This window comes from Ascaphus truei, chromosome 3 (assembly GCF_040206685.1).
Source record: "Ascaphus truei isolate aAscTru1 chromosome 3, aAscTru1.hap1, whole genome shotgun sequence".
Taxonomy (NCBI): domain Eukaryota; kingdom Metazoa; phylum Chordata; class Amphibia; order Anura; family Ascaphidae; genus Ascaphus; species Ascaphus truei.
This window is the reverse complement of record NC_134485.1, coordinates 9,290,562-9,310,348: the sequence shown is the minus strand read 5'-3', so window position 1 is coordinate 9,310,348 and position 19,787 is coordinate 9,290,562. Positions and strand designations below refer to the sequence as shown.

Below are 19,787 nucleotides of genomic sequence, written 5' to 3'. Positions count from 1 at the left end.
AACTAATTGGTGCACAATATAAGAACCCTAATTAGTAGGTAGACGTATGTATGCAGTACACAGTAGACGTCCCCCCTTTTTAATTTACAGCATGGGAATCAGGAGCCTCCCTGGAGCAGGGCTGCACTATTTCCAGCTCGGGTACCCCTCTGTTCCTGAGATGCAAATCGTATGGCGTAGCCGCGTCCCATTGGCCCGTGTGACTCTGGAGATTTAAACCCTCGTGTTTCCCCAGGACACAGCACAGATACCTGTAACTGGGTAAAAAAACAATGAGCAGGAGAAACTACGGTGTAAAATAGCTCTGTTGCCGTTCCCTGACCCTCCAACCTCTTACTATCCTTGGGTGCATCCCGTCTTGCACCAGTGACTTTTCCACTTTCCGTTTTGGAGGTTCTAGTAGGACGTTCTCATCTGTAAGTGGACTTGCTCTTCTCCTTTCCATTCATGTTCCTAGCGGTAGTTCCCCTCCCCACCCCCCACTTCACCTTCTGCTGTGAAGACTGTGCAAAAATGATTAAAGTGGTTTATTACTGTATACATTTGTCTCCCTAAACATGACCCTCCTCTTCTGTCTTTAGCTTACTATTCCTCCTTTCATGCATATAGTTAAAACAGGTTTGTTCTTCTTTACTGACTGGGCTATATTCTCTTGTGCGTGTTCCTTTGCACATCTGATTACTTGCTTAGTCACCTTCTGCCTGACCTGATCTAGTTCCTTATCGTTCTTCCTCGTCTGCCTATGTCTCTCTTTTGGCCTTCACAATACCGGCCACCTCCTTAGAGAGCCATAGTCCGAACTCTTAAAATGTAAAATCTTTGTTTTTCAGTCGTGTGACTGATCACTGGAACCTAAATTCCCAAGCACAATTACTTCTGACACTTGATCCCATTTGTAAGAATGAAGCCTAGTATTGCTTCCCTGCGGGTGGGCTCCCTCACCAATTGATTGAAATGCCCCCTGCAAGGAATCCAGGAGGCCCCTGCATCTGGCTGAGCCTGCACCAGAGCCACTGCAGTCCGCATCGGGCAGATTAGCCTCCCATTACCATCATTGGTTTGCTATATAACCGTATGTATGGTGCTTACGTTTTTCACATACTGGATATGGATTATTTTATTTGCATTCCTTGTTAGTTCTGCCTGAATGTCGCTCACTGTGAGAGACCATGTAAACATTCACTCCTTTTGGCAACAGTTCTTTAAATCATACGATTTAAACCACAAGGCCACATACCCAGGCCACGTTAGTTAGGAGGGAGTATGGAGCGGTTCTAAGTGTGCTACGGTTCCTGGGTGCCTGCCAGCCAAAGTTGTTTTCAGGCTTAGCGGGTAATTCCTATATACCATGAAGCGACAGTTTGGGCCGCTTTCAGCTGAACATCCCCATAGACTTCAACGTCCGCTTTGCCGCATGCAGAATAAGGCCTTTATTACCTGGCCTGCATATGCTCTGTAGAATTAACCATCTTATCGAGTAACAAAGGAGGGAGTGGGTGTTATGATACCTTTTTATTGGACCAACACGAAGTGGATATGTTACAAGCTTTCCTACCTCTCGGGGTCGTTCATCGGGTCCTACGCCTACCCTGAGAGGTTCGAAAACTTGTAACACATCAGCTACGTGTTGGTGCAATAAAAGGTATCATACCCCCCTACTCTCTCTCCTTCCTGGGTTACTACAGGGAAGAAAGGACCAGCACGGCTCCCCACCCTGCTTTGCCATCTTATCGAGTGGCTCTGCAGCACTATCTGAGGGGCTGTTTTGCTGATCTTAATCTACAATGCTGGATTCTGGTAGAAGAAGATATGCTAAATCATAGTGACTCTGCAACTTTTTTTATGCTGTTTTTACATTTCGAGTGAGTGCAAATAACAGTAACCCATGTATTTACAGCAATTTTGAAAGATAAGCGGACGTTACACAATATCGTGAAACCACAGACACCATAGCAGCTGAAATGACCACTTTCCTTGTGATTTCCTTATTCCCTATTTTTATGCTTCAAAGAAAAACATATTTCTGTTGTGAAATTGGTAAACCCGTGTTTAATATTCATGATTCAGCAAACCCATTATTGCACATCAGCCTGTTTAATACTGTACTGTACACACTCTGAACATGGAACATCATTATCTCTAATGCTTCTTTCAGGTCTCTTTAAAGCAGCGTAACAAGTTGCCGTTTTTGTGTTCTATGATTCAAGCAGGGGTCTCTAAAGCTGAACCGCGTTAATGTCCGCTCTGGGCACCCCCTGCTAGCTCCGGGCACCCCCTGCTATCTCCGGGCACCCCCTGCTATCTCCGGGCACCCCCTGCTATCTCCGGGCACCCCCTGCTATCTCCGGGCACCCCCTGCTATCTCCGGGCACCCCCTGCTAGCTCCGGGCACCCCCTGCTAGCTCCGGGCACCCCCTGCTAGCTCCGGCACCCCCTGCTAGCTCCGGGCACCCCCTGCTTCCCGACATTTTTGCCTCCGTAGGGGGTGCCGGTATCCTGGCGGGTAGCAACTCCTGGGCTTGTTGGGGCTAACATAATGGCGATTTAAATGTCCTACGTCTTGCGGGCCTATAGGAAGCCATGAATTCATGGCTTGCGGCTTCCTATTGACCCGCATGACATTTTAAACAGGAAGCGGATCCCGGCACCCCCTACGGAGTTAAGTAATTAAGGAAGCAGGGGTCACCGGAGCTGAAATTAATGCGGTTCAGCCTCGGAGACCACCTGCTACAATCCTATCAGAAAAAAAGTAAAGAAAACTACCATTTGTTGCACTGCTTTAAATGTGACAAAGACCTAAAAGCTTTGCTCAATAACTTGAACATCACAGAATATACCGGGGGTGCTGGTGTTCTGGTGCTTTGCACAGTATGGATTAGACAGATAAATCTTGTTTAAAATTCTGTATTTGAAATGCTGTTTTGCAACTAATGTGCATAAAACCTGGGCAGAGCGCGCCTGGTGCGGGATAGAGGGCAGAGCGCATGCACGGTGCGGGATAGAGCGCATACGTGGCGTGGGATAGAGGGCAGAGCGCGCGCCTGGTGCGGGATAAAGCGCATACGTGGCGTGGGATAGAGGGCAGAGCGCGCGCCTGGTGCGGGATAGAGAGCAGAGCATACATGGCATGGGATAGAGGGCAGAGCGCATGCACGGTGCGGGATAGAGGGCAGAGCGCATGCACGGTGCGGGATAGAGGGCAGAGCGCATGCACGGTGCGGGATAGAGGGCAAAGAGCATACGCGGCGTGGGATAGAGGGCAAAGAGCATACGCGGCGTGGGATAGAGGGCAGAGCGCATGCACGGTGCGGGATAGAGCGCATACGTGGCGTGGGATAGAGGGCAGAGCGCATGCACGGTGCGGGATAGAGGGCAAAGAGCATACGCGGCGTGGGATAGAGGGCAGAGCGCATGCACGGTGCGGGATAGAGAGCATACGTGGCGTGGGATAGAGGGCAGAGCGCATGCACGGTGCGGGATAGAGGGCATACGTGGCGTGGGATAGAGGGCAGAGCGCATGCACGGTGCGGGATAGAGCGCATACGTGGCATGGGATAGAGGGCAGAGCGCATGCACGGTGCGGGATAGAGGGCAAAGAGCATACGTGGCATGGGATAGAGGGCAGAGCGCATGCACGGCGTGGGATAGAGGGCAGAGCGCATGCACGGTGCGGGATAGAGCGCATACGTGGCGTGGGATAGAGGGGAGAGCGCATGCACGGTGCGGGATAGAGCGCATACGTGGCGTGGGATAGAGGGGAGAGCGCATGCACGGTGCGGGATAGAGGGCAAAGAGCATACGTGGCATGGGATAGAGGGCAGAGCGCATGCACGGCGTGGGATAGAGGGCAAAGAGCATACGCGGCGTGGGATAGAGGGCAGAGCGCATGCACGGTTCGGGATAGAGGGCAAAGAGCATACGCGGCGTGGGATAGAGGGCAGAGCGCATGCACGGTGCGGGATAGAGGGCATACGTGGCGTGGGATAGAGGGCAGAGCGCATGCACGGTGCGGGATAGAGGGCAAAGAGCATACGTGGCATGGGATAGAGGGGAGAGCGCATGCACGGTGCGGGATAGAGGGCAAAGAGCATACGCGGCGTGGGATAGAGGGCAGAGCGCATGCACGGTGCGGGATAGAGGGCATACGTGGCGTGGGATAGAGGGCAGAGCGCATGCACGGTGCGGGATAGAGCGCATACGTGGCGTGGGATAGAGGGCAGAGCGCATGCACGGTGCGGGATAGAGCGCATACGCGGCGTGGGATAGAGGGCAGAGCGCATGCACGGTGCGGGATAGAGGGCATACGCGGCGTGGGATAGAGGGCAGAGCGCATGCACGGTGCGGGATAGAGGGCATACGTGGCGTGGGATAGAGGGCAGAGCGCATGCACGGTGCGGGATCGAGGGCAAAGAGCATACGTGGCGTGGGATAGAGGGCAGAGCGCATGCACGGTGCGGGATAGAGGGCATACGTGGCGTGGGATAGAGGGCAGAGCGCATGCACGGTGCGGGATAGAGGGCATACGTGGCGTGGGATAGAGGGCAGAGCGCATGCACGGCGTGGGATAGAGGGCAGAGCGCATGCACGGTGCGGGATAGAGGGCAGAGCGCATGCACGGTGCGGGATAGAGGGCAGACGTGGCGTGGGATAGAGGGCAGAGCGCATGCACGGTGCGGGATAGAGCGCATACGTGGCGTGGGATAGAGGGGAGAGCGCATGCACGGTGCGGGATAGAGGGCAAAGAGCATACGTGGCATGGGATGGAGGGCAGAGCGCATGCACGGCGTGGGATAGAGGGCAAAGAGCATACGCGGCGTGGGATAGAGGGCAGAGCGCATGCACGGTGCGGGATAGAGGGCATACGTGGCGTGGGATAGAGGGCAGAGCGCATGCACGGTGCGGGATAGAGCGCATACGTGACGTGGGATAGAGGGCAGAGCGCATGCACGGTGCGGGATAGAGCGCATACGCGGCGTGGGATAGAGGGCAGAGCGCATGCACGGTGCGGGATAGAGGGCATACGCGGCGTGGGATAGAGGGCAGAGCGCATGCACGGTGCGGGATAGAGCGCATACGTGGCGTGGGATAGAGGGCAGAGCGCATGCACGGTGCGGGATAGAGCGCATACGCGGCGTGGGATAGAGGGCAGAGCGCATGCACGGTGCGGGATAGAGGGCATACGTGGCGTGGGATAGAGGGCAGAGCGCATGCACGGTGCGGGATAAAGCGCATACGCGGCGTGGGATAGAGGGCAGAGCGCGCGCCCGGCGTGGGATAGAGGGCAGAGAGTGCGGGATGGGGGGGGGACAGAGCGCGCACCCGGCACAAGATGGAGGGGGGGCAGAGCGCGCGCCCGGCGCGGGATGGGGGTGGGGCAGAGCGCGCGCCCGGGATGGGGGTGGGGCAGAGCGCGCGCCCGGCGCGGGATGGGGGTGGGGCAGAGCGCGCGCCCGGGATGGGGGTGGGGCAGAGCGCACGCCCGGGATGGGGGTGGGGCAGAGCGCACGCCCGTGCAGGATGGGGGGGGCAGAGCGTGCGGGATGGGGGGGTCAGAGCGCGTGCCCGGCGCGGGATGGGAGGCAGAGCACATGTAGTGATATACGCAGGACTGCCATTTCCCTGTCTGTTGGCCTATTACTTTAGCTGTATTTTCACATCACAGAATGGGAATCGGGCTCTTTTTGTGTATTTTAATTCTGCATGTTGTCTTTGGCTATTGCATAGTAAAAAATGTTTTATATTGGTTTCCAGATCGGCAGTTTTGAGGTATGTTTAAATCTAGTTTACCGTTTGGTTGACAAAGTAGCTGTTCAAAATGTAACGTTGTCAGAGGAAACGTAGAAGTATTTTATTTCTACCAGGTATCTGTTTTTTCCTTTTGGCAAAAATATGACCACTTGATTTATTTTCTCTCTCGTTTAGGTGAACCCCAACGCGTCTCTCACAATGTCTTTGGCGCAGACGTCTTACTGCAAAAAAGAGGGGTACGATCCACAGAGCCCACTATGTGCTCACATCATACTCTCTGGGAGCATTCAAAAGGTGCGTGATGTTTGTATGTTGAGAACTCCACTGTCGGCAATTGTCATACCAGCTACATGTATGTAGGTCAGGTTCAACAAGCTAAACACACAATGTAAGTATCATGACAAGGGCTTCAGCCGTGTCCGAGCTATGTCCTGTAGTTACTACTTCACCACACACTTGCCTATGTGAGTCCATCATATTCACAATGCCATCAGATAATAATGAAACGCTGATATGTAATGCTTAAGGTTAAATGGCAGGTAGTTTCTTCCAGCCACGGTGTAAACTGATAGCAGGGACATTTTATTTAGAGGACAAGTTCAGATGCCTTACAATTGCCTGTTTTTGTAAGTTGTGTTTATTTTTTTCCTGCCATTTTTCAGTGTTGTCTTGCAAACAAAGAGAACCTGAAACTCGGGAGGTGTGCTGTTTCTGTTACCGTTTCTGTAGAATAAGACTCTGTTGAAGGGGATAGTATATCCGAATCACAAAGTGTCTCTCCTTTCTCCATTCCCTTATCCCATGGGTGGCCAACTTCAGTCCTCAAGGGCCACCAATAGATTAGTTGTTCAGGATATCCCTGCGTCAGCACAGGTGGCTCAGTCTTTGACTTAGAGGGCCACCCCTGCTTTATTCTGTTTGGTTCTCTGTCTTGGAGTTGGACACTGTGAAAAGGAAAGATCCAGCGCTCCACGGATTTGCAAAAGTATCAAATTTATTGTGCCATACACAACGGTCGTTTCGACCTTCGTAGGAAAAGGCCTTTTCACTTGAAAAAGACGTACTAAAGTCGAAACGGTCGTTGTGTATGGCGCAATAAATTTGATACTTTTGCAAATCCGTGGAGCGCTGGATCTTTCCTTGTCACAGTTCAAGCTTGGATATTTGTGACAGGTATCCCTTTGAACCAGCAGCACCGGTAATACTGTCTTGTTTTTGACTAATGGTGTGCAGCATATCGCTGTTCATTTGGAGCTGGACACGGCATATTGCCACCATTTCATTTATTTTCCTAAAGGAAAGCTTCATTTTCAAAGTGGACAAAAAAATAACATTTTAACTTTAAGGGGAAATTCACTGGTATAAAGAGGTGTTTATATTGTCAAGTCATTTAAATATTAGTTTTTGCGATCCAAGCTGAGCAGCACCATCTGCTGTAGTGGATCACCAATAGTGGATTGAAACCCATGTTTGCATTGCCACTTTACCTCGTTCCCTTTCAGCGGTTTAATTTGCGAGAGGAGCTCTCTCACGTGTTACGTGGGGTTCCTCAAATATTGTCCTCCTCAAAATTAAGTGATTCATTAGTTGATTCCCTCTTTCAAAAAAAAAATCCACAGAGATCCATGGTCCACCCTACTGGGTCAGCTACCGGCCGGCATTTAAAGCAAGATTTAAATAGCCTCTCATATAATGCTAACCGTAAGCTGTGGTATTGTATCATGCTGGACATCACTAGCAGTAAGCTGTGGTATTGCCTCATGCTGGACATCACTAGCTGCAGATGAAGAGGAAAGTATCTTGTATAATGCTGGCTCCTCCGGATTGCATTTCTTTAGCTGCCTCCTCACACCATTTATTGGCTCTGTGTTCCAATTTCTAATCTCCCAATCTGCCTTAGACGGGTCATTATTGCTACATTATACCACCTCTGTTTCCTCTTACTTCTGTCTTGCATCATTGAACAATGCCTGTTTCTCTGGTAACCTCTCCTTTCTTCCCTCCCCACCCATTTTCTTCTTCTCTGTATGTCTGCCTCCTGGTTTTTTTTTTCCTTGCCACTTTGGTCCCTCTCTCTCCTCCTGTAATAAAATATTATTATCATTATTATTAAACTGGTGTGTCCTCCAGAGATATTTTCACTGGTAACTAGACCACTAAGTTCTTGGTAAGTGGGGTTCCCAAGAGTTTAAACTAGAGGGGTTCAAAATATAATACTGCTTGGGCCAATGAGAGAGAGAGAGAGAGAGAGAGAGACCGACCCTCCACAGGAAAGCAAATACAACTGTATGCTCATCTGCATGTCTTAGGCAGGTCTGCAACCCCACCTTTCCCCATTATCATACAGCACTTCCACTGCAGCAAGGGATTCTGGGAAATGACATGCAAATGAGTACACAGTGAAAGGTGGGGTTGCAGACCTGCCTAAGACATGCAGATGAATATATATATATATACAAGACATTGTCACGGTAGCTTGTGACAGGTTGTAATTTACACCAAAACTATATATAAATATATATATACCTGGGTTTGAACTGGGACGAGACTTAAGATATAATAAAGTTATTCATTTTGATTTTCTGCTGGGGGTGGCCCCATCAATAAAACCTTTTGAAGTAGGCTTGTAGCTTCTCGCATAAACAATTAGGTCATTACCTGTTGATCACTAGGTGTCACACCTCTCTGTTGATATACACTTCCAGTGAGGAAGCTTGCATATCAAACGTGAATAGACTCATATGAGGCACCATTTGGTCCTGGTACGCATTACAAAGGCAGGCAGAGGTAGTTAGCATTTGGCCTGTACCTTGTAAGACTGCAAAAAGTCACTTTATCAAAAATATATGTTCCTCTTATGACAGTTATATTTTTAATATGTGTGTACTTGGGGGTGACCCGGAGGCTGTACCCCCAAGGCTCAGGGTCCTGGCTTACTCCGTTACCAAATTACCAGTTTTCAGGTAACTGTTTATTCAGCACTGCATATAAGATTAACCCCTTAAATCCCAGTGGGTGGGTTATGCAGACACTGACCCAGCAACAATACATTTTACACAGGGGAATAAGCATTTTCATGTTATAACAAGGGTTAAATCACATTTCTGGACCTCAGCCCACTAAACCCCTTGTCTCCCTGGCGAGGTTAGTGGGGGGCCCTTGGGGAGTAACCTCGTTAATCCCGGGCCAAACCCTCACTATCGTCACAGACATGTATCGAGATAATAAATTATTATATATGCTTATTAGGGGAAAAGAACTAGGTATGAGTATACCACTAGAAGCCATATCAACAACCCCCTCTAAAAGTTCAATTTGTACTAATACAAAAGAGAATGGATATAAAATCTTGCTCCGTTGGTACCTAGTTCCAGATTACATAAACTATATCCACAATATTCCAATAGATGCTGGAGAGCATGTGGTGAAGTTGGTACGATGTCTCATAACTGGTGGTCTTGTCTCAATATTTCCTAAACTGGGTCCCAGATATTTGATTTTAATCAAAGAACTAACCCATGAAACAATTTCAAGAGATTCCTTTACAGAATTATTTTATACAAAATCCCAAAACATACCTAAACATTTCCAAATATTGACTTCACACATATTATTGGCCACCAGATGCACTCGAGTTCACTTCTGGAAAAAGGAAGAATCTCCACCAATGACCCTGAATTTAATACAATTAAAAGACGTTAATAATAGACGACACCCCTCACCCCTTATTCCTATATTCGATAATCCAGATTTTCCCCCGGGTTGTGTCCCCAGGGACTTTAAGCAATTCCGTGAATTGGGTATAAAGACAGCATCGGACTTACTTAACAAGGGGTCTCTGATGTCATTCTTGGAGTTACAGGACAGACACCCCTTGGTAAAACTTCCCTTATATGGATTCCTCCAGATCAGACATTTCCTCCAAGTGGCGTCCCACAAATCCAAATTTAAAAGCCTCACGACTTTTGAAAAAAAATGCGCCGTAGGAACTTACCAAAGAGGTTTGATCTCGGGAATCTACCTGGGACTAGCACGTTCCCTGATACCCGCCAACCACAACTATATGTTGAAATGGGCTGAGGACCTAAACGTAGACATAGATAGAGATGACTGGGAGGACATTTGGGAAGCTGCAGCCAAAACATCCATTTGTACTACTACCAAAGAGAATATATACAAAATTCTATTTCATTGGTACCTGTCCCCGAGAAGGCTGAGCCGGATCTTCCCTGGCCAGCCAGATATGTGTTGGAGAGGGTGTGGTCAGGGTGGAGATCTGGCACATATACTATGGACCTGCCCGAGGGTCCAGATTTTCTGGAATATGATCCGCTCTATGGCGGAGGAAATAGCGAGAGAGGAGATCCCTCTGGACCCCCTGGTGTTCCGACTAGCGAAACCAACTGACTCAGCCCCAGCTTCTACGAGAAAACTAATCTCACACTTGTTCACAGCAGCTCGCTAACGGCCAATTGGAAACAAATAAAAACCCCGTCCAAACAGATGGTTCTCCGCCGAACAAACGAGGTTAAATCGATGGAATACTTGACGGCCCTCCTGAACCAGAGCCTAGACCGGTTTAACAAGGTCTGGGACTTATGGCCCTACAATTAAGATTAAAACACTCGCATCTCCAGATCATTGCGCCTTCCCCCCCCTCCTACCCTACCCCCCCCTCTTCACCCTTTTCTTTTTCTCTTTCTCTATCTGCTCCACCCTATCCTCATATTTCTTCTTTAAAATAAGGAGGAGTTACTGTTTATTCCTGCAAAGCTTCCTTGTCTAGGTTTTGTAAGATTGCCCGCCTTAATGTATGTACAAACGGTTGTAAACACACCTCATGTAAATTTATTGGATTGTTGCCTGTAACCCTCCATGAAAACCAATAAAACTGTTTGTTAAAAAAAAAAAATAATAGACGACAACATTTAAGGTTATAAATGGAGACCAAACCCAAGGGAAGATCCAATACAGGATGGGACGGTACTGTAGCTATTAAATGCCGGACAGTTTGAGTCAATTAAATGCCTGGGTAACCAGGGCTTGAGCCTGTTTTAATAATTCCCAGAGAGGGGGCCTCGGGGACAGTCTGCCTTGTACAGTTCGAGAGTGGGAGCAGTGTTGTTAAAAGCTCGGGCCCCAAAGGAAGTCCCAGAGATTCTGGGAACTGTTGGGGGTCCTTCACCTGCACATGGAAGTGAGCGAATGGGAGTGTAGGGAACTAGAAGCTTTCAGATAGCTGGGCATGTAGGGCTTTGAATGTCAGCAAGCCGATGTTGAAATAAAGAGAACGGAGAGCAGGTGTTACTTGCTCTTTACTGACCTCCAGTGGACATTCGCTGGGAATTTCGTTTGTTACTGTTAACTTGATCTTCCACACAAACATTCAAGGTTAAATAATGTTCAGCATTAAATACAAATCCAGCATTTTACAAGAGACCATACAATGTTTTAAAACCGCAGTTCCCTTACTACTATACTATGCTACTATAAGTCCCTTTTATTTTACATAGGTGGGGAGCAGGGATTCCGCAGAGCTGAAAAGCATTAATTGCATCCCCAGGACCCCCTGGTCCCAGAGATATATAACTGTAAATATGGCGTCGGTGTGTCACCTCCAGGGGAAACAAAATGGCGGTTTAAATTTCCTGTTACGCTGGTACTTTAAATTACCAGGAAGTACGGCATCCCCGAAACCCAGGGGTCCCCAGAGTTTAAATTAATGTGGCTTAGAACTGGGGACCCCTACCGCTTCATCTGTTACAAAAATGGAGCCTAAGGAGGAGGAAATGCTGCTTTAAAACAAACCCTTTTTTTACTGTAACTTGTGGGGAGTGCCAAGATCACAGGATATTACTGTTTAATCTGTCGGTAACAAAACAAAAAAGCAACATGGAGGCTGTGGTTTCCCAATACAAAGCTGCCACAGCATGTTCTAGCGCAGGGGGGTGCAAACTGGGTGTGCAAGATTTGGTAGGGGGTCACGTCGCCATGACAACGTGGCGGCAAATGCAAATCGTTGCCATGGTAACTACGTCATGATGCCGCCCATGCCAGAGAGCAGTTAAGTGGGTTAAGAACGCCTGCCCTAATTTAAAAATAAATAAATAAAACGATCGATCAGCAATTTTGTCAGTGTGCAGATTGTACTGATGCACATATTAAAGGATGGATTTTTTTATTTATTTTTAACGGTAGCTTGATTGCTGCTATAATAGTCCCTTTCAGTCTTATTGCTAGTGTGTGCAAACTAATAAAAAGAATTCAAGTAAGCCATGCATGGTGTCATTTTGTTTAATGTGATATCTATGTGAATAGTAGGTCGGAGTTCTAGCAGCCGAGCTGGTCCTGAGAAGGGTAGATTGTGTGTGTGAAGACCAAGAGTTCTTCATCGTGTACAGAGCTATAAAAACCTCACGAGGCGTGATGTTTAGAAAGCTCTATACACTAGAGTTCTTCACAGTCGAAAATTCAATGTTGGTTCGTTGAAAGGTTTCCCAACTTATAATGGACCCATTGGAACAAAACCTGTAAGGTCAGAAGAGCTGGAGACGGGTGAACAAATGTAGAGAACATCCAGGCTCATTACACCCCAGACTGCAAACATGTGATCAAGAAACACCTTTAAACTGTATGTACTCTCTTGCAAGAAGGGATCTTTCTGCAAAAGATAAACGCACACGAATAATAAAGAGATCACAGCCAGTGGGTGAGCGAGAGATGGGCACGGGGGTCTCCTCAGCGAGACAAATGTGAACGATAAATGTGTTTGCAATGACGTTCTGAAATGACCTTTGTGTTCCTTTATACAAAGGTGGACAGCACCGAGACGGACACGGCAAAGTTGGCGTTGTTCAGCCGTCACCCTGAAATGGCCAGCTGGCCTCGGGACCACAGCTGGTTCTTTGCCAAACTCAACATCACCAACATCTGGGTGCTGGACTATTTTGGTGGAATTAAAACTGTGACGCCAGAAGATTATTACAATGCTAAACCCTAGTAAGTGACTCCCTTCCTGTGTCAAATGTAATGGTTCAAATTAGTTGGCAAAATAACTCCAATGCTGATTGGGGGGGAAATAAAATGTTGTTATGTTTCCTAAATGCGAAATACTTTTAAGGAGAAAATGATTTTGAAGTTGAAAACCGCGACCTGCTTAACACAGCAACCCATTCTGCGCTCCATAACGGGGGAGGACACAGTCTCCCCTAGAAATGAGCGCTCTACAGGCTTGATGCATCCCACAGCGTCGTGGCACCCTGGAGTGCCCAAAAACACGGCGTTGTGGCAACCAAAGTGTGACCAGTCCAAATGTTAAGATGGATATTTGGCAATAACAGAACAGAGTTATGACAATCTTTACACCCTCTTCTGTAATATTAACAACTCTTGAATTGCAAATCATGCAGAACCCCAATAAGCTCATATTGAACCCCCCAAAATAACCACTATAAATATATATATCATAATACTGAGTTAAGTTATGGTGAGTAAAAAAAAGTGACAAAAACCCTCCACAGGAAAGCAAATATGCAAATACAACTGTATGCTCATCTGCATGTCTTAGGCAGGTCTGCAACCCCGTCTTTCCCCATTATCACCCAGCATACAGCACTTCCACTGCAGCAAGGGATTCTGGGAAATGACATGCAAATGAGCACACAGTGTCACTTTTTGCCTCAAAAACCATTTTTAACATGGTTCCCTATAGGCTTAAGCTTGCCAGGGTTAAGGTGCATACCCAGAAAACCCACCCACAGACAGCTGTTTCGACCTTGATGGGTCTCATCAGTGTGGGGTTGATTTTAACTGGGTATGCATGAGAGGCTATGGGATAGGCTATACCATAATACTGAGTTAAGTTATGGTGAGTAAAAAAAGTGACAAAAACCCTCCACAGGAAAGCAAATATGCAAATACAACTGTATGCTCATCTGCATGTCTTAGGCAGGTCTGCAACCCCGCCTTTCCCCATCATCACCCAGCATACAGCACTTCCACTGCAGCAAGGGATTCTGGGAAATCCCATAGCCTCTCATGCATACCCAGTTAAAATCGACCCCACACTGATGAGACCCATCAAGGTCGAAACAGCTGTCTGTGATTGGTTTTCTGGGTATGCACCTTAACCCTGGCTGTGCTCAAAGCTGTGACCATGCAGCAAGCTTAAGCCTATAGGGAACCATGTTAAAAATGGTTATTGAGGCAAAAAGTGACACTGTGTGCTCATTTGCATGTAATTTCCCAGAATCCCTTGCTGCAGTGGAAGTGCTGTATGCTGGGTGATGATGGGGAAAGGCGGGGTTGCAGACCTGCCTAAGACATGCAGATGAGCATACAGTTGTATTTGTATATGTATATATGTATGTATGTATATATGTATATATGTATAGGTATATATATATATATATATATATATATATATATATAGGTATATATATATATGTATGTATGTATGTATGTATGTATGTATGTATGTATGTATGTATGTCAAAGAGGAGTGCTACTGAGCATGGCAATATATATTTAAAACCAGAGACAGAACATGAAACACAGACAGAGCTCAGTGCTACATCCATTAACACAGATACACGGTACAGTGCATATATATAGATAGATATAAAGATATATTTTGAATAAAATGGTCTTTTACTTTAACTCTTTGGCCAAAGTGTTGTAAGCCCTTGAGCCCCTCCAAGGCAGACCACATCTCAAGGGTCCCAACACTAAAATAGTTTATAATTCCGTTCAGCTGGTCCTAGCTGATTTTGGAGGGTGGCTCCTCCTTCCCAGGTTTGAAGCTCACTTCCTCCCACTTTTAAATGGTTAAAAGCTCACCTCCACTCATGGGAACCTGCATACAGTTTGATTGCGACAAATCTAATACAGAGTGCTTTTCCTGGTAATGTACAGGTTAATAAGAGCTTCAATCAGACTTAAAACTATGCAACTAATTTTGACAGATTTATTATAAATCATTCTTCCTGGTAATGTACAGGTTATTTTAGTGTTGGGACCCTTGAGATGTGGTCTAGCTTGGAGGGGCTCAAGGGCTTACGACACTTTGGCCAAAGAGTTAAACTAAAAGACCATTTTATTCAAAAGATATACACACACACACACACACACACACACACGCACACACACACGCACACACACACGCACACACACACACACACACACACACACTGTACTGTGTTAATGGATGTAACACTGAGCTCTGTCTGTGTTTCATGTTCTGTCTCTGGTTTTAAACAACTCTTGGATTGTACTGGGTATAACTGGAGTCTGGCTGGACATGACACACACACACACACACACACACAACAACCTGAGCTTGTTTTCTCCAACAACGAAATAACTACACGTATGATCCGCTGCTGTATAATCCGCTATAGAAGCATCTGCATTATCACGTAGAAATGTTCCCTTGGTGCTAAAGAATATCTCCCTGTGGGGCGGGGAGCACAGTGTGAGAGGGGAACCCCTGCAGCGGAATATACTGCTCCGGTTCATATTGCATTGCAACTAAACTTGCACTGTGCCCAACGCCAAAGAAACTCTGGGATAAAAGTTCAAGGAGCAGTTTGAGTTACTGTGCAGTTTCTTTGATGCGTAGCCAAGTTACTCATACAATTCAGGAGGCTTTCTCTGTGCCCCCTATTCATAGTTATTCTAAATTGTGCCAGGGATTTCTGCGGGCCTGCTCAGTCTGTAGTGTGCTAACGCTATTTATATAAAAACTTCAAGTACAGGGCTTCTCGTTACTGATTATTTACCAGCGTATCCCTGAGTTTGTCTGAATAATGCAGCTGTTAAATTGAATATTCTCTTTCCAACAGGTATCCTGCAGCTTGGAGACTGGGACTTAACCTGCTGCCATTGGTGAAGCTATTGGACATATCCGCACACCATGCCTACGTGCCATATCTTTGATGTTTATTTTTCTAAGCCTTTCTTTAAGCATATTTGATAATTAGGTGTTGCAAGTGAAGTGAGTGTGCCTTATTTAGCGAGGAATGAAAATGTTAAACAAATAAATGCAAGGAGCATTGCTTGGGGAATTGACTCTTGGCAAATGAACACAGTGGATTTAATATAATGATTTTATAACGATCTCTACAAACTTCCAGCTCCTTCGAGGTGAAACTGCAGCTTAAAGAGCAAACCCCTGCAGAATATCCCCATCATAGAAATAATTATATTGTGCAGTGCCAATTCCTGCTGTTCTGTAACCAGCATTAAGAACCAACCAGAGTCGTCCTCTGCTGGCGTCTGGAAGGGGGCACAGGGCGTGCGGTGGGGATCCGCTGGCAGACGTTTTTGAGATCCACAATAACGTGTTTTTGGAGGCAATCATTTACAAAATAGACGTTTTTCCAGTTGGAAATATGCAATCATTGCTTTATACTGCTGAATATTTTCTTGCGCGTTGGATGTGACTGAACCCAAAGGATTTTACTGCGTTTCTAAAATGACCGTTTATTGCAGATATTGATTTTGTTTCATGGCAAATAAATATATATTTATAAATATATTGTCGGTGGTGCATTGGTTACCTATGCGAGGCTAGCATGCATGTCGGGGAGTATGTTGCATTCCTGACAGTGAGTGGTTCTAGAAGTTCATCGCAATCCCCCCCACATACAGCAGGGGGGCTCAACGTCAGTCTCCCTCCCCCCACAACAGGTCTGGTTTTCAGGATATCCCAGCTCCAGCACAGGTTGCTCAATCGGGCTCAGTCAAAGATTGAGCCTCCTGTGCTGAAGCAGGGATATCCTGAAAACCGGACCTGTTTTGGCTTGAGGACTGGAGTTGAGCCCCCCTGGCACAGTGTACCAGAAATCTGTGCTATTGATTTGGTTGATTCACAGGCCTGTGTTATTTAAAAAAATGTTTTTTTAAAGCAACAGTCCCAATATGATATCCACAAATGTGAGCAGACAACAGGTAGCAGAAATTGAACCAACGTTTTGTCACCAATGTGTGATAGGATGCCCCCTCAACATTGGGTGCTGGGTTTTTGGTCTGCTGCCCTATTACACTGGATATAAATTGTGATTTTTGTTTAAACACGTACAGGCTCATGGGCCCAGATTCTCCCCCCCCTCCCCAAATTGTCTGTGTACTCTGATTTTGATGATGGCCCCTTATTAGCACTAACCTCTGTGGTTAACTCCTATCCACAAAGCTTATTATATGCGAGAACAGCTACTTGTATTTCTCATTAGCACAGGCTTAACGCCATGTTAAGTTAGCACTGCCTCAAGTTACTTTCAATTAACAAGACTCCTCGCGTTGTCTCTTACCTAACGGTGGCGTTACTCCCAGGGCCGCAGGCAGATTTCCCGGGACCCAGGACTAGAATTACATCTGCTCCCCCCCCTCCCCCCCATTTCGCACCTCACGAGCCCCCTCTCTCTTCCCATGTATTTCTCTCCCCTCAGTCTCACTTCCTCTTCCTCGCTCGCTCACTCTCCCTCCTCCCGCCTCGCATGTATTTCTCTCCCCTGTGTCTCACTCTTACTCCTTCTTTTCCTCAATCCCTCCCACCCCCCCTCTCTCATCTCCCTCACCCCCACCTTCCGTCAATTACCCCTCTCACTCAATCCCCCCCACAAAATACATACCAAAAAACCCCACCCCCCAATACATATTAAAAAGACACCCACCCACAATACTTATAAACAATTCCCTCTCCCCTCCCCATGCATATAAAAATACCCCCCCCCAAATCTATATTAAAAATCCCCTGGCTTGCCTTGGGGATGGTCTCAGGCTGGGCATGGTGGCTACGGAGGGCCCAGCCAGCGCTGCAAGTTGGGCCCGACCGCTGAAAGGCCCGGCTGCCAGTCGCGACCGGGCTCCGGCTCTGCCTCAGCTGCCTGCAGGCCTCCCCCTCTTTTCAACGCCGACCTTTCCGACGCCGCCGGGCCTCCCTCTCATGCCGGCGCACGCCGGAAGCTGTGGCCCAGCTTACTTCTGGCGCGCTGACGTCAGAGGGGCCAGGCGCGCGCCAGCGTTTGAAGCTCGGTGTGGGACAGAGTGAGGGAGAGTGCTGCAGGCAGCTAAGGGAGAGCCGGGGCCAGGCCGCAGGCGAATCTGGCCAGAAGTCGGGCCCAACTTGCAGTGCCGGCCGGGCCCCCTGCAGCCACCGGGCCCAGGACACCTGTCCCGGCTGTCCACCCTAAAACACCCCCCACCCCCTGTCGGCGGTTCTGGTTACTCCCATCCAGACACTGAGATGGGTTTTGTGCGAGGGAAAACTGAACTCGCCATAGAGATAACTGGGGAATATGCTAATTTAACAGCAGGGGAACTCCCTGCGGTAATAACTGACCTCTGGATATGTGAAACTCTTCCATATCATTGGCACCAACTAATGCGATAGGCTATCCAGTCAAAAACAGCACTTAACACTGTGTTAGTGAGCTGTGAGGATGCACATTGGCACTTAACGAAGTTAACTAATCGTTAAGTCAATACCAGACCTCTGTGGATCTGGGCTACAGTGACTTCATATTGATTGATTGATGCAAAATATCTTTTATTGGATTTTGTGTAAATTCATCAGCTCTTACAAGAAAAAACAGAGGCAGAATGGCGCACTGAGAAGCACAAAGTTTAATAACCCCAAGAGGTGAATACAATACAATAAGCCCACAATAACTAAAAAACGCTAAAATATGGAACAAGGAGGGGTGTGAGTACCAGGGAAGCTCACTGCTGATAACCAAAGGGGGGTCCAGACCCAATCTACTTACATAGAGATAGCAGTCAGCAGGGAGACCCGCGTTCCCCGACACAACCTCTGCTGGAACAAAATCAACAGGGGCAGCTTCACGTGACACTCGTTTCGCACGTAGTGCTTCGTCAGGAGGTCACGTGATAGCTCTGCCCGTGGAGATTAAATAGCATACTGCAGCCAGTAGGCGCCTCTATGAGGGGCGAACACAATACAAGACCAGCTGCAGAAAATCATAAACATTGCTGAAGGTGGTCCTTGAAACCAGGACAGGTTTAAGCAGTTCGTTAACCAGTTAGCCCCTTTTACAATACAATAGTAATGTCCTGTATATAATAATACAAAAATGCATAAAACTTAGTAGTACAATTTTTTAAAAATGCCAATAGATAATTACACATGGAAACCAATTAGGTAAGTCTTAATACAATAAAAATACAGTGCAGTAAACCATGATTAGAAAAGATAAAAGCAAAAGTCAGACAGAGTGCTACATTATAAAATCAGATAACTAATCTTAGGAAGGGAACCAACTCTATGTAATCATTCAATCCCTGGGGATATCTGCATTGCAGAGTGTATATCCAATATTGTTCCCTTCTACTCAACCGTAATTCCCTATTTCCAAGTCTTTTATCTAGTGTAATCACTTCAATCCCCATGAATGATATATTACTTGGGTCACACCGATGGACATCCTTAAAATGTTTTAAAAGGTGGGTTAAAGGCAAATTCTTATCAATCAATTTCTGTACATTTTTGATATTTCTCATATGCTCCATGATGCGAAACTTCATGCTCCTTTTAGTTTTGCCAATGTACTGAAACCCACATTTACATTGCATCATACATCATGCATACATGAGCGGTGGAACAATTAATAAAATTGTGAATTTTGTAGCTCTGTTTGGTAGCAAAAGAAACAAACTCCTTCTTAGTCGACAGATTCGGGCACACTTTACACTTGCTGCACTTACCTCTTAATCCCAAATGTGACCTCATAGTGCCGTCATTAATGGGGTCAGGGCGTAGTTGACTGGGAGCCAGTAACCTTTTTTAATGCTGTGCTCTTTTGTATACAATTTGGGGTTTAGAATGAATGAATGTACCCAAAACGGGATCCAAAGAGAGGACATTCCAGTGTTTATTTATCGCCCTGTGAATGGCTTTATGTTTATCATTGAGCTGAGTAATGAACACTGGAAAGTTACCGTTCTTGGCCTGATGCGTGTGACATCACTTGACGTAGATGCAGTGTCAACACCATTGAATGTGTCCGTACGGCACTATTTCT

At 47.0% G+C, this 19,787-nt stretch overlaps 1 protein-coding gene across 2 annotated transcripts in view; it reads left to right on the top strand.

The window, feature by feature from the left end:
• Positions 1 to 16,283, top strand: part of CREG1 (cellular repressor of E1A stimulated genes 1) — a 37,509-nt gene extending 21,226 nt beyond the window's left edge. The window contains exons 2-4 of one of the 2 annotated variants that reach the window (XM_075593616.1): positions 5,923 to 6,042; positions 12,563 to 12,747; positions 15,591 to 16,283. In XM_075593616.1, coding sequence (XP_075449731.1) covers positions 5,923 to 6,042; positions 12,563 to 12,747; position 15,591 — 306 coding nt within the window. In that variant the 3' untranslated portion in view covers positions 15,592 to 16,283. Of the gene's footprint in view, positions 1 to 5,922; positions 6,043 to 12,562; positions 12,749 to 15,590 lie in introns of those variants that run through there. The other variant, XM_075593617.1, reaches the window with a different exon arrangement.
• Positions 16,284 to 19,787: the final 3,504 nt, after the last annotated feature.